We start from the raw sequence: 18,598 nt of genomic DNA on the forward strand, positions 1-18,598 counted from the left end.
GGCAGAGTCCCTTGGGAGGCAAACCTGAAGGACAAAGCAGTCCAGGAAGGCTGGTCTGTCTTCAAGAAGGTGATCTCAGAGGTGCAGGAGCAGTTGTACCCGTGTGCCGGAAGGCGAGCCGGCGGGGAAGAAGGCCAGCCTGGCTGGACAGAGAGCTGCGGCTGAAACTGAGGAATAAAAGGATAATTTATAACCTTTAGAAGGAGGGGCAGGTGGCTCAGGGGGATTACAAGAATGCTGTGAAGTTATGCAGGGATAAAATTAGAAGGGCCAAAGCCCAACTAGAGCTGGGCCTGGCTACTGCTGTAAAAGACAACAAAAAATCTTTCTAGAAATATATTAGCAACAAGAGGAGGGCTAAGGAGAACCTCCATTCCATGATGGATGCAGAGGGAAAGATAGTGACGGAAGATGAGGGAAACCCTGAGGTATTAAATACCTTCTTGCCTCAGTCTTTAATAGTCAGAACAGTTGTGCTCCAGGTACCCAGCCCCCTGAGCCCCAAGACAGGGATGGGTTGCAGAATGAAGCCCCAATAATCCCAGGGAAAATGGTTTGCGACCTGCTGCACCACTTGGACACCCACAAGTCTATGGGGCCAGATGGGATACACCCTGGGGTGCTGAGGGAGCTCGTGGAGGTGATCACTGAGCCACTTTCAATTATTTAGCTGCAGCCCTGGCTAAGTGGGGAGGTCCCAGTTGACTGGAAGTTGGCAAATATGACACCCATTTACGAGAAGGGCAAGAAGGACGATCCGGGGAACTAAAGACCTGTCAGTCTGACCTCGGTGATGGGGAAGGTCATGGAGCAGATGATCTTGAGAGACATCAGGCAGCACATACAAGACAACCAAGAGATCAGGCCCAGTCAACGTGGATTTACGAAAGGCAAATCCTGATTGACCAACCTGATCTCCTTCTATGACAAGGTGACCCAACTAGTAGATGAGGGAAAGGCTGCGGATGTTGTGCACTTAGACTTCAGTAAAGCCTTTGACACCGTATCCCACAGCATCTCCTGGAGAAGCTGCAGCTCATGGCCTGGATGGTGTATCTGTGATGGATAAAGAACTGGCTGGAGGGCTGGGCCCAAAGAGTTGTGGTGAAGGGAGCCAAATCCAGTTGGAGGCCGGTCACAAGTGGTGTCCCAGGGCTCAGTATTGGGGCCAGTTCTGTTTAATCTCTTTATCAATGATCTGGACGAGGGGATCGAGTGCACCCTTAGTAAGTTTGCAGATGACACCAAGTTGGGTGGGAGTTTTGATCTGCTAGAGGGTAGGAAGGCTCTACAGAGGGTTCTGGAGCTGCTGGTCCATTAGGCTGAGGGCAACTGTCTGAGGTTTAACCAGGCCAAGTGCCTGGTCCTGCACTTGGGTCATAACAACCCCCGCACCACTACAGGCCTGGGAAGGAGTGGCTGGAAAGCTGTCTGTTGGAACAAGACCTGGGAATGTTGATTGACAGCAGCTGAACATGAGCCAGCGTGTGTCCAGGTGGCCAAAAAGGCCCCCAGCATCCTGGCTTGTATCAGGAATAGTGTGGCCAGCAGGCCCAGGGCAGTGACCGTCCCCTGTGCTGGGCACTGGGGAGGTCAAACCTCAAATCCTGGGGTCAGTTCTGGCCCCCTCACAACAAGAAAGACCTTGAGGTGCTGGAGCGAGTTCAGAGAAGGAAAGGAGTTGGTGAGGGGCCTGGAGCACAAGTCTTATGAGGAACAGCTGAGGAACATGAGGCTGTTTAGCTTGGAAAACACCAGACTGAGGGGAGACCTTCTCAGTCTCTACAGCTACCTAAAAGGAGGTTGTAGCATGGTGGGTGTTGGTCTCTTCTCCCAAGTAGCAAGAGATAGGACAAGAGGAAATGGTCTCAAGTTGTGCCAGGGAAGGTTCAGATTGGATATTAGGAGACATTTCTTCATGGAAAAAGTTGTGAAGCAGTGGAACAGGCTGCCCAGGGAAGTGGTGGAGTCACCATCCCTGGAGGTGTTTAAAACATGTTTAGATGGGTTTCTTAGGGACATGGTTTAGTGCTAGAGTTGGGTTAGGTTATGGTTGGACTCGATGATCCTGAGGGTCTCTTCCAGCTGAAATTATTCTATAATTCTATTGACAAATCAAATTCAGGGCAGTTATTCCCTTTAATGCCAGTTACAGGCCTGCAGTGTTACGTGAGGTGCCAAGGCTCTCACACACCCCTACATGCACTGGGCAGGGGCAGCGATGGTCCTGTCCAGGGCAGCCATCCCCATCCACAGTGAGTGTGGGACAGACACCCCAGACAGCATTGCAGACAGATTCAGTGTCTTTGTGCAAGAAACTCATTCCCACTTCTGAAGCATCGCAAGATCTGTCCCTTCTCTATCCAGGAGATGTAGGGCAGCCCTTGAATAGGAAGCGCATCACGCCAGGTGTCCATGCGTGTAGCTACACTTCCAAATCTCCTTTTTTTCTTTTCACCACCCTGTTCTCACCCCCTTGATAACACAATCAAGGAACAGACAAACCATTGTCACCTTGGGCCTGTCAGCAGCACCTTGTCATTCCTAGAGATCAGTGACACGTCTGCCCAAGTACCTCAGGGGCAGCAGAGACGCCACTGACAAAACACACGTTTCCTTCCAGGTCTGTCATTCCCAGCCCTGTTTCTCTCTGGCCTTGGGGACAGCAGGGCTTGCTTACTCTCCTGTTGCCCAATTTCAGCCCTAACTTTCCATCTGCCAACCCCTGTGACATTGCTCTGCTCTGAAGTCAAATATTTGCACACATGGGGACCTGGATTCTTGATACCAACCAGATTTCCTGAGAACTCTCAGAGCTTGGCCGGGTGCTACAGCTGAGGTGCCACAGCCCAACTGTGCACTGATGCCCTCAGCCAAGGGCACAGCCAGGACAAGCTGCAGCCTGTGCTGTTTGACACCCATGGAGTCACCGCCAAGCTGTGGTGGGACAAGTCACACAGCTTGGGGTGCTGCAATGAGTGGGTAGAGGCTTTTCAGGAGAGACGGGCTGGAAGGATCAGCAGTGGGATTCCCTCAGAGTGAAGAAGTTGCTTGGATGTATGGAGCTCCTTTATGTGGGGAGTGACAAGATGGGTTTTCCCTTGTGAGTGAGGGCACCAATGACAAAGCCTGTGGGGGCACATGGCCATGCACAATCTGGTGCCACCAAAAGTGGGGCACAGCAGTCAGGGAGAGGCACCAGCATAAGGAAGAGAAGAGCAGCACTGAAAGACTGTACTAGGGAAATTGGAAGTTATTTCCTTTTTCTTGAATAAACTCCTGATGGAACCCTGCTACTGCTGCCATTCTAGTGGCCACTTTCTGAGCTCAGGAGAGTCCTGGAGGCTGAGGCCCCTTTTCTTTAGCTGGCACCGGGGGCTCCCCGGGCGAGTGGTCCCTGCCCTGGCTGGAACTGGAGCGAATGCAGCTGCAGCAGTGCAGGGAGAGTCCAGACCTTGAGAAACTTTGGGGTTCCCCCATCATCAATCTCTGAAGTTTTAAAAGGAGAAGTGGCCAGTGCTGTACCGGGCCAGGAGAATAACCCCATCCATCAGGACAGACCAGGACCTGACACGCTGAGCAGTGACCCTGAGGAGAAGGGCCTGGGCACTACAAGGGCCGCCACACAAGCCCGTGCTGCACGCTCACCATGAACAAGGCAGCTGCACACGGGGCTGCATGAGGAGGAGCGTGGGGACCCAGACACCTGGAGTTCTCATCCCATTCGGTTCAGCACTGGTGTGACCCCACACACATGGGTGTGTGTCATTGTGCGGCTTCCCAGTTTGGAGAAGCAGGGAGGAACTGGAGAGTGTAGGGCTGTGCCAAGGCAGGGTTCAGGACCTTGTGCACATGGTGTGGGATGCTGAGGGACCTGGGCTGCTCTGGCCCAGCAGCGCTGGGGAGGCTGCAGCAGTGTAGGAGTAGCCTGAGAGTGCTGGAAGGGTGGTTTCAGAGATGGTGGAGGTTTTCTTCACAGTGGGAAACAGCACGAGAAATAATGGCACAAAGTGCAGCTGGGGAGGTCCAGGCTGGACATGAGCAGGAAGGAATGTGAGTGGAAGGGCAGTGCTGTGGTGGAGCAGGTCACCCAGAGGCAGTCTGCATCAGCCCAAGGCTTTGTGCTTCAAGGAACAGCTGGGGAGGATGGAGAGAGATCAGCAAAGGAAGGAAGATGCTCAGACAAGAGCCAGGTGGGGCAGCAGGGGGGATGTGTCCAGCCTGCAGGGAAAGAGGTGCAGGTGATGCCACAGCATAGGACAGGCAATTGTGGAGATGATCAAGGGATGTAAAGAGGCTGAAAGCCCCCAACAGACATGAGCTCCTTCTCCCCTTGGCTATGGCTGTTGTCTCCAGCTCTGATACCTGTGAGGAGACACCTTGTCCTTACAGCACAGGGGCCTCATGGCCTCCTTGTCCCCAGCCAGGAACCTGGGAGGTGTGGGACCATAGTCCTGCCCTTGGCCTTGCACAGCCACACATCACACTGTCCCAGGAACAGCCCTGGGCAATGTGGGAGGGACAGGATCTGCCTTCCCAGGGTTGGGGGTCAGGGCTTGGCTCTTTGATTAATGAAACACATCCAGGTTTACTGATCATCAGAGAGAACTTCACCTTGCTTTTCCTGACCTGTCGTCTCTGCCTCCAGTTTGCTCTCTAACCAAATCCTGGAGTCATTTCCTCAATAGTGTCCTTCAGTGGGACTCATTAACATTACAAGAAACTTTGGAGTTTGAATCTGACTTGGACTTCTTGAGACGTTTTATTCAACTTCCCCTCAGGGTCTGAAGTTCATGGACTCAGCACCTAAGCCACCAGAGGGGTCATTAAAGTGCCTTGGGCTGCTCCTGTGCTGCTGAGCTGGGCTGGGCTCCTGGGACAGAGGGAGCTCATGGCAAGCGGCAGCGCTGCAGAGAGACAGCTCTGCCCAGGAGCAGCTCCTCTGCAAAGCGCAGCAGGGCTGAGGGCTCTGCCTGGGGATCTCAGGGAGACGAGCAAGGCAGAGAGAGATGAAAGGTGGTCAGGATTGGGAGGATGACTGAGAGCTCACTGGAGGAGAAATCTTTGCAGCCCTTGACACGGTAAGTCTCTGGGTGCAGGGCAATGCAGCTGTAGCTCCAGGAGGCATCTCCTAAAGCTGGCACAGCCACAACTTGTGGGGTCGCTATGGAGGGGACTCTTCTTCAGCTATTTTGAAAATCAAAGCAGATGGTTTTGCAGCCAGGGGTGCCCAGGGCTGTCCTGCAGAGCAGGGTCCCTGCACCCCAGGGCTGTGCCAGGGCAGGGACTCAGCTGCCTGCCAGGGTCAGCGCTCAGCCTGCCCGGGGAGATCCCAACAACACTGAGGGGAGAAGCTGTGGGGGGAAGGAGTGACCCCCGGCAGGGCAGGAAAGGTGCTTCTGCTGTTGCGTTCTCCGTGGGTCAGGGGTGTTCCTCCAAAAGGAGGTTTCAAGGAGAAGAGCTGTACAAGTATTACTATAAAGATATGGAGCTTTCTCAAATCTGTCCTTTCAGTTTCCTGTTCCAAGACTTGTGGGGGGGTGTAGGAAAAGATAAATGAAAAAGGAGCTCTCAAGTTGTAAGCAGTCACTGATACTCCTGAACTGCAACTCAGAAACATCAGTGCATCTGCCAGAAGCCTTACAACATCCCTTCACCACCCCTCTGCCTATGGACAGCACCTGCATCACATCTGCTGAATCCCTCAGCCTTAGTCTGACCTGTCCTGTTTTCCAACCTGCAAACAGGAAGATGCCCCCAGGCAGTGCCCTGTGAACAGGCAGGATCTGTAGGGCCAGGGTGAGGGCACAGAGGTGGGATGGGTTCTGTGAGCACTGACATGGAAAAGACATGGACAGGGAAACACCTCCCATGGGGAGAATCTCCGAACAGCAGGGAAATAATCTGAAATGAGGGGAAACTAAACCTGTAATTCTTATGGGAGAGAGAAGAGAGAACAGAGAACAGTGCAGATCCCTCCTGTGAGCAGCTCCCTCGCCTCCTCTCCCACCCAGCAAAGCCTCTGCCCTCAGGGCCGGGGGCTCCAAGGCATGAAGCAGCTGCTGTGCAGCCAGAGCTCCAGTTCCCTCTGCAGAGCACAGGGGCTGAGAGCAGCTGCCCGGCAATGCTGGTGTGTGGGAGGTGGCTGCACAGCTGGGGAAGGGTGACGCTGTCTGAGTGCCCGGCTGCCTCTGCCCTGGCCTCTCTCACACTCACCCTCACCGCATTTTCCTTCTTGCTCCACTGCTCTGGGTCACTGCTGTTGTGATCTGGTTCTTGCTGTCAGGCTCTCTGGGGATGGGAGTTTCAGCTGCACAGTCACAGCCTGATCTTGTGGGTCCTTTCCTGCAGGTGTGTCCATGGGAACACATGTCCCAGCTTTGCTCTGACCTGTGGGGCTGTGGGCAATGCAGTCTGTGGGGCTGGGGAATGAGCTGAGTCTCCCTGAATCAAATGCCATCATTAGGACCCTTGGCTGTCTCATTGAGTTTTTCTTCCAAGCTGTGGGCTTCCCTCTAGGATGCAAACCTGTCCTATAGCACGTTAGCATTATCTGAATTCCCCATGCAGAAGTGCAGAGATGCTATGATGGAAGAAATGCCGCTGGGTTTGTGAAATGAGCCATGTGTGTCCTGGGACAGAGGTGGGGTGCTGAGACCTTAGGAAAGGGTGAGACATGTCATGGTCCGAGGTGGATCCCCCTACTCTTCATTGCACACTCATCAAACACCGACGAGGGCTCCAGCCAGGACGTTCTCCTGGAAAAAGAAAAGTGTCTTTTTGTGGGAGGGTCTGTGGGAAATGGCTTTGCTTTTTCCCAGAGAAGTCTCCCCTAAATTGTCACTATATTTTCCTCCTATGACAGTGCCCATGCTTGGATACAGCAAATGTCCAACAGCAGCTCCATCACCCAGTTCCTCCTCCTGGCATTCACAGACACACGGGAGCTGCAGCTCTTGCACTTCTGGCTCTTCCTGGGCATCTACCTGGCTGCCCTCCTGGGCAACGGCCTCATCATCACCACCATAGCCTGTGACCAGCACCTCCACACTCCCATGTACTTCTTCCTCTGCAACCTCTCCCTGCTGGACCTGGGCTCCATCTCCATCACTGTCCCCAAATCCATGGCCAACTCTCTGTGGGATACCAGGGTCATTTCCCCTGCAGGATGTGCTGCCCAGGTCTTCTTTGTATGTTTCTTGTTTGGTGCAGAGTTCTATCTTCTCACTGTCATGTCCTACGACCGCTACATTGCCATCTGCAAACCCCTGCACTACGGGACCCTCCTGGGCAGCAGAGCTTGTGTCCACATGGCAGCAGCTGCCTGGGCCACTGGGTTTCTCAATGCTCTGCTGCACACGGCCAATACATTTTCACTGCCACTGTGCAAGGGCAATGCCCTGGACCAGTTCTTCTGTGAAATCCCCCAGATCCTCAAGCTCTCCTGCTCAGGCACCAACTTCAGGGAAGCTGGGCTTCTTGTGGTTAGTTTCTGTTTAGGATTTGGGTGTTTTGTGTTCATCGTGGTGTCCTATGTGCAGATCTTCAGGGCTGTGCTGAGGATCCCCTCTGAGCAGGGACGGCACAAAGCCTTTGCCACGTGCCTCCCTCACCTGGCCGTGGTCTCCCTGTTCCTCAGCACTGCCATGTTTGCCTACCTGAAGCCCCCCTCCATCTCCTCCCCATCCCTGGACCTGGTGGTGTCTGTTCTATACGCATTGGTGCCTCCAGCAGTGAACCCCCTCATCTACAGCATGAGGAACCAAGAGCTCAAGGATGCCCTGTGGAAACTCATGTCTTAGTGTTTTATGAAGCAAGAAACTGCCCATCTGCTTCTGCATAGGAGTTTTAATGTAACTAATTAAAGGTCCAGCCTCTCATCTGGATTTTATGTTGTTATTGGTTGTTTTTTAATTGTGATAACGTTGTCATCCCCTTTCTAATTCTCTGTCTGCTTTTCTTTCATAACCACTAGTGTAAATGAGGAGCCGTGCTCTCTTTGCCTTTAAACAATATAAATGGCTCTGTAGTGACTTGTTTTTCACTATATCCTTCCTGCAAGGCCTGTTTGGAGCTGCAGGGACAGCTCCTGTGTACATGGGAGGAGGGGAAAAGAGTCCAGCCTGGCAGCACTGCCAGGGAGCAGCAGCGCTTGGCCTTCCAGAGCTGTTCTCGTTCCACTCCCACACTCTCCTTCTCATCCCTTGTGTTGGTGCAAGGCCTGAGTGCTCTGGCAGCTTGGTCACCGTCGTGCTGTGTGTCAGTCCTGTGAGCGCAGGCAGGGACAGGCAATGGGCACTGCTGTGACAGAGCTGGCCTCCGTAACAGTACTTCTGTAAAGAAGAGTGATCTCCTCAGGGCAGTGCCGGAAGGCTTAGGTCTTCTTCAAGTTTCTGTCAAGAACATGCACAAGAAGGTGGCCACAGATGCAAACACCAGTGTCCAGCTGCACAGTGTGTGTGCAGGGCTGGGCACACAGCAGTGTCCTCTCACAGCCAGGCCTCCTGCCAGAGACCTGCAGGACCAGCAGAGCAGTGTCTGGGCTGTGCCCCTGTGCACTGGACACCCCACGGAAGCTGCCCCAGGGCATCGTCATGGACTGGCCCCTCACAACCAGCATTTCCTCTCTCCCCAGCTCAGAGAGGTTCTTTGTCCCTCCATGGAGGGACACTGAATGCGTATTTCAGCTGTTCATGTTGCATCATACGGATGAGATGTGAGCATGCACATTATGCATGAGAGGTGAGATGAACCCGAGTCAGCAGAAACGCCACGAGCTATTCCTGTGGGTTCCATTTTGGCCTGTAGGACAGACAGGGTCTTGAGGTCGTTTCTCGTTGGGAGTAACATCCCATGGAAACTGCCTAAATGCAGCACCGGTTGTGCTTCCTTTAACCAATGTCCCTGTGTCCATTCCTCATGATGTGTGACATCTCAGATGAGTGCAGAGCAGGGTGACACACCACAGGGCTGAGGTGCCTCCCGTCCCTCGGGAGTGGCAACAGGAGGCCAGAGGGACACTGTGACTCCTGCCTCTGTGTGTGAAAGGGACAGACTCTGTCTCTGAACATCCCTGGGTGCATAAGGAGTCCATGAGGCCGGCTCAGATGTGGACACCTGACAGAACCTGACATTTCTGTGTGTGACTGCAGGAACAAACCCCACTGGCCCAGGCAGATCAATCTCACGTGCTCCTGTCTGCTATGTCATCCTTACCTGTGAGTCTGAATTGTGGTCTGAAATCTGCCAGAGCAATCAGAGGGGTTCTGAGGTCCTTGGAAAAGGCAGTTGTCAAGCCTGTCTTCAAGAAGGGCAGGAATGAGAACTGTGAGAATTACCGGCTGGTCAGCCTGTGTCCTTCCATGGGAAGGGAATGGGACAAGTCCTCCTGCAGCCATGTCCAGGCACTTGGAAAACAAGAAAGGGATTGCTGAACCCAAATGGGCAGGGAAACAAAGCCATATTCTATACATGGAATTTCACAGGGTGTCAGACATGGTTTCCCACGGTGTCCTTAAAGTGGGATTGGTGCTCTCTGGGCTAAAGAAGTGAATGCTGGGGGGGAAGCTGGCTGGATGATGAAGCCCAAATGTCACCAGTGGTACAAAGCCCCCCCTGCAGTCAGTTACCAGTGGAATCCCTCAGGGACCAGCACTTGGGCCAACACTGTTGAATGTCTTTATTCTCCCCTTGAATGAGGTGACGGAGTGAACCTTCAGCTCCTTTGTGGATGGTGCAAAGCTGGGCAGAGGCCTTGCACAACCTCACCTGGTTCACCCTGCCCTGAGCAGGACAGTGAGACAAGATGATGTTCAAACCTGAGTTACTCTGTGATTCAAGGAATCTTTCCCTTGGAAAGGTTTTGGAAGACAGAATAGGTGGAAGAATAAGACAAAAAAAAAGGAAAAAAGAGGCAGAGGAGGAGACCTAAAAGGTGTCAACAGAAACAGAGCAGTTCCTGTGAAGAATGTTTCTCTACTCAAATTGTTAGCAGGAAATCTATAATCAGCTCCCCAAACTCCCTGTTTTGCTCATTGGCCCCCTGGGATTTACATCACATTTCTTTATATCAGATTCTGCACTGAAGTTTGCACCTGATTGTTACAGCTTCTTTGCAGGAATTACTTCATGTTTCCTTAGAGAACCGGATTAAACAGGCACCGGGGAATTTTTAATTAGAGGAAACAAAGAAAGGAGAAAAAAAAGAAAACACAATAGAACTTAATGATGTTTCTCAGTTCTATGGTTAAATTAAGTAGTTTCCAGTGAGGTCCATTGCCATAATTGAGTCGCCTATAGGGAGTACGACAGCAACTGCTGAAAGACTTTACCTGTCTGAAGCTCAAAGCAGGGAGAGAGCTGAGAGGCTCTGAACGAGCAAAAAGTGAGAGGAGGAAGAACCTCTGGGGAGCAATGGAAAGTGCAAATGTCCAGACAGGCTTCTGAAGAGACGACTGCATACATGGTGAGCTGAATAAGGACAGGTAGAAACTCCTGGATGTTCAGGGGGATTTATACACATTGTGATAGACAGAATTCTGGCAATGCGAGCACAGGGAAAGGTCAATGTTTCAACTCCCACACTACATATACATTCTGAAAATTCATATTTTAGCAGTATAGAAATTTCACAGACATTTTATTGGAAATATTGAATTATTTCATCTGATTAAGAAAGTGTGGCGTTTTTTGTTCTTGTTGTTGTTGTTGGTTTGGTTTGTTTTTTCAGTTTTCTGGGAAGTTCTCAGTTTTTCAGGATGAGCTCCATGGTCTCACTATAAGCACCCAGTGCAAACCTCGAGAGGCCCCAGTATACCTGAGGTGTTTGCCTGGACTGGCAGGTATCAGACAAGACTGATAAAGACATGTTGCTTCCATCATTTACTTCTAGTATTCAAGACTTCTGTGCTTAATTAGAAAAGTTTCAGCACTGTAGGCAAAGAGGCAGGTACATGAAGAGCACTGAGAAGAAGTGATAGAAGAATTATCCAGTTGATATCACGGAATCATAGAATCGTTTCAGTGGAAAGAGACCCTCAGTATCATCGAGTCCAACCATAATCTGACTCAAGCACTAAACCATCTCCCTTAAGAACCTCATCTAAACTCCTTTTAAACACCTACAGGGATGATGACCCCGTGACTTCCCTGGGCAGCCTGTTCCAATGCCCGACAACCGTTTCCATGAAGAATTTTTTCCTAATATCCAATCTAAACCTCCCCTGGCACAACTTGAGGCCATTTCCTCTTGTCCTATCACTTGCTACTCAGGAGAAGACACAAACACCCTCCCTGCTCCAACCTCCTATCAGGCCATTATAGACAGTGGTAAGGTCTCCCCTCAGTCTCCTTTTCTCCAGGCTAAACAGCCCCAGTTCTCTCAGCCGCTCCTCCTAAGACTTCTTCTCCAGCTTCTTCACCAGCTCCATTGCCCTTCTCTGAACTCACTCCAGAACGTAAAGGTCTTTCCTATAGTGAGGGGCCCAAAACTGAACACAGGATTCCAGGTGGGGCCTCACCAGCACTGAGGACAAGGGGATGATCACTGCCCTGATACTGCTGGCTGTGCTATTCTTGGTGCACGTCAGGATGCTGGTGGCCTTTTTGGCCACCTGGGCACACACTGGCTCCTGTTCAGCTGCTGTCAGTCAACACCCGCAGATCCCTTTCTGTCGGTCAGCTTTCCAGCCACTCTTCCCTGAGCCCGGAGCCTTATTGGGGTTGTTGTGACCCAAGTGCAGGACCTGGGACTTGGCCTTCTTGAGCCTCAGACAACTGGCCTCAACCCATCAATCCAGCTCGTCTAGATCCCTCTGTATGGCCTTCCTACTCACCAGCAGATCAACACTTCCCCTGCTGTGCTGTGCTTTATTTGGTGGCCAAAACAGCTTTGAGAACACGCTGACATTTTTGTTGTTGCTGAGCAGTGCTGGCACAGCCTCAAGGCCTTCTGTGTTTCTCAGTCTGTCCCAAAAACAAGAGGGCTGGATGTGGCTAAAGGGTGGGAGGGGACCAAGCCAGGACAGCTGACCCCAACTGACCAAAGAGATATTCCACACCATATGGCATCATGGTCAGCAACCTCATACAATTGTTCTCAGTCCATCATTTCATCCGGTCCAGATCCCTCCGGGTGGCCTTCCCACCCTCCAGCAGATCAACACTCCCACCCAATTTGGTGTCACCTGCAAGCTTACTGAGGGTGCACTCAATCCCCTCATCCAGATCATTGATAAAGAGTTTAAACAGAACTGGCCCCAATACTGAGCCCTGGGAACACCACTCGTGACCGGCCACCAACTGGGTTTGACTCCATTCACCACAACTCTTTGGGCCCAGCCCTCCAGCCAGTTCTTTATGCATCGCAGATACACCCATCCAGGCCATGAGCTGCAGCTGCTCCAGCAGATGCTGTGGGATACGGTGTCAAAGGCTTTACCGATGTCTAAGTGCACAACATCCACAGCCTGTGTGGCAGATTCATTCCCCCACAACAGACTTTCCCTCGTCTGCTAAGCCGGTCACCTTGTCACAGGAGGAGATCAGGTTGGTCAAGCAGGACCTGCCTTTCATAAAGCCATGCTGATTGGGCCTGATTGCTCGTCTAGTATGTGTGACCGCACAGTCCTTTCCCAGCCATGTTCCTGCTCTTCCTGGGTAGGGGCTGTGGGTACTTTGGCAGAGGTTCTTTCCCAGCCACGTTCCTGCTGCTGGGCTGTCACCTCCAGAGACAGAACTGACCCCACAGTCCCCTTCACAGCCACACGCTGCTTACTGGATTATGAGTTACTGAGACACAACTGACCTCATAATACCACACCCATCCATCCCCCTCCGTAGCACCCAGGACCCAACCAAGACTGAAGTGTGTTCTACATGGTCCTACACCTGCCCTTCTTTCCCACAGGCCCTAGACACCCATCTTGCTTCCTCACATTTTTTCAAATTTGTCAAATATATTTCCTACTAACAATGTGAGTGAAAAGCACTCCTCAGTGGAACTGCTATATTTATGTTAACACTTCTATATCTCCACTTCTGCCTTTTTGTTTTTACTATTCTTCTACGTATTTTCTTCCAGAAACCTCTCCAAGGCAAAAAGTATTTCAAATCACAGACTAACTCAGATTTGAAGAGAGCCCTTGTCTCACTCATCTTGTCTCACTCATCTTGTCTCACTCTCCTGCTCAGGGCAGGCTGAACCCGGGGAGGTTGCTCAAGGCCTCCATCCAGGTTTGCACCATCCACAAAGGCACTGAAAGTGCACTCTGTTACATCATGGAAGGGGAGAATAAAGACGTGCAACTGTGTTGGCCCAAGTGCTGGTCACTGAGAGATGACACTGGTAACTGGCTGCATGGAGGACTTTGTACCACTGATGATATTTGGGCTTGATGGTTCAGCCAACTTCCCAAACAGCATCCACTTCTTGAGCCCCATCAGCAGCACTCTGCCCAGAAGGAGACCATGTCTGAGGCCTTGCAAATGCCCTGTACACAACATGGCTTTCTTTCCACTGTCCATTTGTGTTCAGCAATCTTTTCCTTGTCCTTCACATTCCTGGAAATGGCTGCAGGACAACATGTCCCATCCCCTTCCCAGGAAGGGAGATAGGGTGGCCAGCCTGTTATTCTCCCAGTTCCTGTTTGTGCTCTTCTTGAAGATGGGTTTGAGGTCTGCATTTTCTAAGTATCCCAGATCCATTCTGGTTTCTACGGCACTTTTGAGAGCACAATATGGAATCACGGGCAAGGGTGACATAGCAGACTGGAGCACTTGCAATGAGCCTGTCCAAGGCAGCTGAGATGAATCTCACTGGGCCACTGGGGTTTGTTCCTGGAGTCACACACAGAAATGTCAGGGTTCTGTGAGGTGTTCACATCTGAGCTGGCCTCATCGGCTTCTCATGGAGCCAGGGATGCTCAGAGCCTGTTCCTTTTCAACACAGAGGCAGGATTCACAGTGTCTCTATGGGCTCCTGTTGCCACTCCCAAAGGACAGGAGGCACCTCAGCCCTGTGGTGTGTCACCCTGCTCTGCACTCATCTGAGATGTCCCACGTTGTGAGGAATGGACATGGGGAGCTCAGTTCAAGGAGGAACATCCCAGTGCCGCATTCAGGTGGTTTCCCATGGGATGTTCCTCCCAATATGAAGTGACCTCAAGACCTTGTCTGTGCCACAGGCCTTCATGGAACCCCAAGGAACAGTTGATGGTGTTTGTGCTCACTCGTGTTCATGTCACCTCACAGACCTGATATGTGTGCTCACATCTCATCTGTACAATACAAACTCGGACTGCTGACCTACTCATTCAGTGTCCATCCATGGAGGGAAGAACAACCTCTGTGAGCTGGGGAGGGAGCCCAGGCCTGGAAATGGTGCTTTTAAGGGGCCAGTCCATGATGATGCCCTGGGGCAGCTTCTGTGGGGTGTCCAGTGCACAGGGGCACAGCCCAGCCCCTGCTCTGCTGGTCCTGCAGGTCTCTGGCAGGAGGCCTGGCTGTGAGAGGACACTGCTGTGTGCCCAGCCCTGCACACACACACTGTTCAGCCGGACACTGGTGTTTCAACCTGCAGGCTGCTTTCTTGTGCATATTCTTGAGAGAAACTTGAAGAAGACCTAAACCTTCAAGCCCTGCCCACAGGAGATCACCTTTCTTTCTGCAAAGGCTGTCCTGAGGCCAGCTCTGTCACACAAGTGCCCATTGCCTGTCCCTGCCTGCGCTCACAGGACTGACACACAGCAGGACGGTGACCAAGCTGCCAGAGCACTCAGGCCTTGCACCAACACAAGGGATGAGAAGGAGAGTGTGGGAGTGGAACGAGAACAGCTCTGGAAGGCCAAGCGCTGGTGCTCCCTGGCAGTGCTGCCAGGCTGGACTCTTCTCCCCTCCTCCCATGCACAAAGGAACTATCCCTGAACCTCCAAAAAGGCCTTGGAGGAAGGATATAGTGAAAAACAAGTTACTACAGGAATGTTTATTTTGTTTAAGAGAAAAGGAGAGCACGGCTCCTCATTTACACAGCCAGTGGTTATAAAAGAAAAGCAGAGAGAGAATTAGAAAGGGCATGACAACATTAAAACAATAAAAAACCAAGCAATAACAGAAAATCCAGATGACAGGCTGGTCCTGCAATTAGCTACATTATAACTCTTAGGTAGAAGCAGACGGGCAGTTTATTGCTTCAGAAAACAGTAAGAATCACAGAATCACAGAATGTTAGGGGTTGGAAGGGACCTCGAAAGATCATCTAGTCCAATCCCCCTGCCAGAGCAGGAACACCTAGGTGAGGTTACACAGGAAGGCGTCCAGGCGGGTTTTGAATGTCTCCAGAGAAGGAGAATCCACAACCTCCCTGGGCAGCCTGTTCCAGTGTTCCGTCACCCTCACTGAGAAGAAGTTTCTTCTCAAATTTAAGTGGAACCTCTTGTGTTCCAGCTTGAACCCATTACCCCTTGTCTTACTATTGGTTGTCACCGAGAAGAGCCTGGCTCCATCCTCGTGACACCCACCCTTTATATATTTATAAACATTGATGAGGTCACCCCTCAGTCTCCTCTCCTCCAAGCTAAAGAGACCCAGGTCCCTCAGCCTTTCCTCATAAGGGAGATGCTCCACTCCCTTAATCATATTTGTGGCCCTGCGCTGGACTCTCTCCAGCAGTTCCCTGTCCTTCTTGAACTGAGGGGCCCAGAACTGGACACAATATTCCAGAGGAGGTCTCACCAGGGCAGAGTAGAGGGGAAGGAGAACCTCTCTCGACCTACTAACCACCCCCCTTCTAATACACCCCAGGATGCCATTGGCCTTCTTGGCCACAAGGGCACAGTGCTGGCTCGTGGTCATCCTGCTGTCCACCAGGACCCCCAGGTCCCTTTCCCCTACACTGCTCTCTAATAGGTCATTCCCCAACCTGTACTGGAACCTGGGGTTGTTCCTGCCCAGATGCAAGACTCTACATTTCCCCTTGTTATATTTCATTAAATTTTTCCCCGCCCAACTCTCTAGTCTGTCCAGGTCTCGCTGGATGGCAGCACAGCCCTCTGGCGTGTCAGCCACTCCTCCCAGCTTGGTGTCATCAGCAAACTTGCTGATAGTACACTCAATTCCCTCATCCAAGTCATTGATGAATATATTGAACAGTATTGGTCCCAGAACTGACCCTTGAGGCACTCCACTAGATACAGGCCTCCAACCAGACTCTGCCCCATTGATCACAACTCTCTGGCTTCTCTCCTTCAGCCAGTTTGCAGTCCACCTCACTACCCGATCATCCAGTCCACAGTTCCTCAGTTTTGCCGTGAGGATGCTGTGGGAGATGGTGTCAAATGCTTTGCTGAAGTCAAGGTAGACCACATCCACTGCTCTGCCATCGTCAATCCACCTTATTACGTCTTCATAAAAGGCTATGAGGTTGGTCAAACATGACTTCCCCTTGGTGAAGCCATGTTGGCTGTCCCTGATGACCCTCTTATCCTTGACATGTCTTAAGATGGCACCAAGGATAAAGTGTTCCATCACTTTCCCAGGGATGGAGGTGAGGCTGACCGGTCTGTAGTTGCCCGGGTCCTCCTTCTTGCCCTTTTTGAAGACCGGAGTGACATTTGCTTTCCTCCAGTCCTCAGGCACCTCTCCCATTTCCCAAGACTTGGCAAAGATGATGGAGAGCGGTCCAGCAATGACTTCAGCCAGCTCCCTCAGCACCCGCGGGTGCATCCCATCTGGACCCATGGATTTATGGATGTCCAGATTGCTTAACTGGTCCCTAACCCAGTCCTCATCAACTGAGGCAAACTCCTCCATTGCCCTGCCTTCCTCTGGGGCCTCAGGGGTACGGGGCTCCTCAGGACAGCCTCCGGCAGAGTAGACAGAGACAAAGAAGGCATTCAGTAACTCTGCCTTCTCTGTATCTTCTGTCACCAGGGCACCCACCCCATTCATCAGTGGCCCTACATTGCCTCTGGTGTTAGTTTTATCTGCCATGTATTTGAAGAAGCTCTTCCTGTTGTCCTTGACCCCTCTCACCAGGTTTAACTCTAAGGAGGCCTTAGCTTTCCTAGTTGCCTCCCTACATCCTCTGACAACAGCCTTATATGAGTTTCCACAGGGCATCCTTGAGCTCCTGGTTCCTCATGCTGTAGATGAGGGGGTTCACTGCAGGAGGCACCACCGAGTACAGAACAGACACCACCAGGTCCAGGGATGGGGAGGAGATGGAATGGGGCTTCAGGTAGGCAAACATGGCAGTGATGACAAACAGGGAGACCACGGCCAGGTGAGGGAGGCACTTGGCAAAGGCTTTGTGCCGTCACTGCTCAGAGGGGATCCTCAGCACGGCCCTCAAGATCTGCACATAGGACACCACGATGAACACAAAACATCCAAATCCTAAACAGACAGTAACCACAAGGAGCCCAGCTTCCCTAAAGTAGGACTGTGAGCAGGAGAGCTTGAGGATCTGGGGGATTTCACAGAAGAACTGGTCCAGGGCATTGCCCTTGCACAGTGGCAGTGAAAATGTATTGGCCGTGTGCAGCAGAGCACTGAGAAACCCAGTGGCCCAGGCAGCTGCTGCCATGTGGACACAAGCTCTGCTGCCCAGGAGGGTCCCGTAGTGCAGGGGTTTGCAGATGGCAACGTAGCGGTCATAGGACATGACAGTGAGAAGATAAAACTCTGCTGTGATCAAAGAGAAAGAAAAAAAGAGCTGGGCAGCACATCCTGTATAGGAGATGGTCCTGGTGTCCCAGAGGATTTGGTGGACAATGGTGGAGATGCAGCCCAGGTCGAGGAGGGCGAGGTTGAGGAGGAAGAAGTACATGGGGGTGTGGAGGTGCTGGTCACAGGCTATGGTGGTGATGATGAGGCCGTTGCCCAGGAGGGCAGCCAGGTAGATGCCCAGGAAGAGCCAGAAGTGCAAGAGCTGCAGCTCCCGTGTGTCTGTGAACGCCAGGAGGAGGAACTGGGTGATGCAGCTGCTGTTGGACATTTGCTGTCTCTGGGCACAGGGTGCTCTCGTAGGAGAAAAAGTCAGTAACAATTTAGTGGAGACTTCTCTGACATAAACCAAAGCCATGTCCCACACACCCTCCCCTGTGACACACAGACACACTTTTATTTTTCTACAAGACCTTCCTTCAGCACTGTGGCTGCAGCCCTGCTTGGTGCTGGCCGAGTGTGCAAACAAGACAAAAGGGTCTCTACCCATGGACTCTTAATAAGTCAGCCCAACTCTGCAGAAATTGGCTTGGGCAGGGGTCAGTCCTGAGGTTCAAATTTTTCAGATGAAATCACTGCTGACACAGTCTGTCCTGTCTGCACTCTCAGTGATAAAGAAAATGAATTGTAAAGGCATTTTAAAAGTCACAGGTTTTCTTACAGCTTCACCACCATCTCCCCTGGAGAGTGTTCTTGGACATCAGAAATCCTCAGCATTTCTGCTGCACTCAGGGAGAAGAGAGTGAGTCCTGCGAGACCAGAGGATGCCTGTGGGTCAGTGCAGAGTGAGGGCAGCTGGTCTGTCCCTCTGTCTTGCTCCAGCTGCCCTGGGCTGGCACCTTTCTGAGATGGAGAGTGATCACACTGCTTTCATGTT

The 18,598-nt window shown here is 51.9% G+C and overlaps 1 protein-coding gene across 1 annotated transcript; it reads left to right on the plus strand.

Moving 5' to 3' along the window:
• Positions 1 to 6,887: 6,887 nt before the first annotated feature.
• On the plus strand, positions 6,888 to 7,802 carry LOC136000312 (olfactory receptor 14C36-like). Its single transcript, XM_065654090.1, has one exon. It carries the CDS (start codon positions 6,888 to 6,890, stop codon positions 7,800 to 7,802), a length of 915 nt encoding a protein of 304 aa, XP_065510162.1.
• The last annotated feature ends 10,796 nt before the right edge of the window (positions 7,803 to 18,598 follow it).

Source organism: Caloenas nicobarica, chromosome 32 (genome assembly GCF_036013445.1).
Source record: "Caloenas nicobarica isolate bCalNic1 chromosome 32, bCalNic1.hap1, whole genome shotgun sequence".
NCBI lineage: Eukaryota > Metazoa > Chordata > Aves > Columbiformes > Columbidae > Caloenas > Caloenas nicobarica.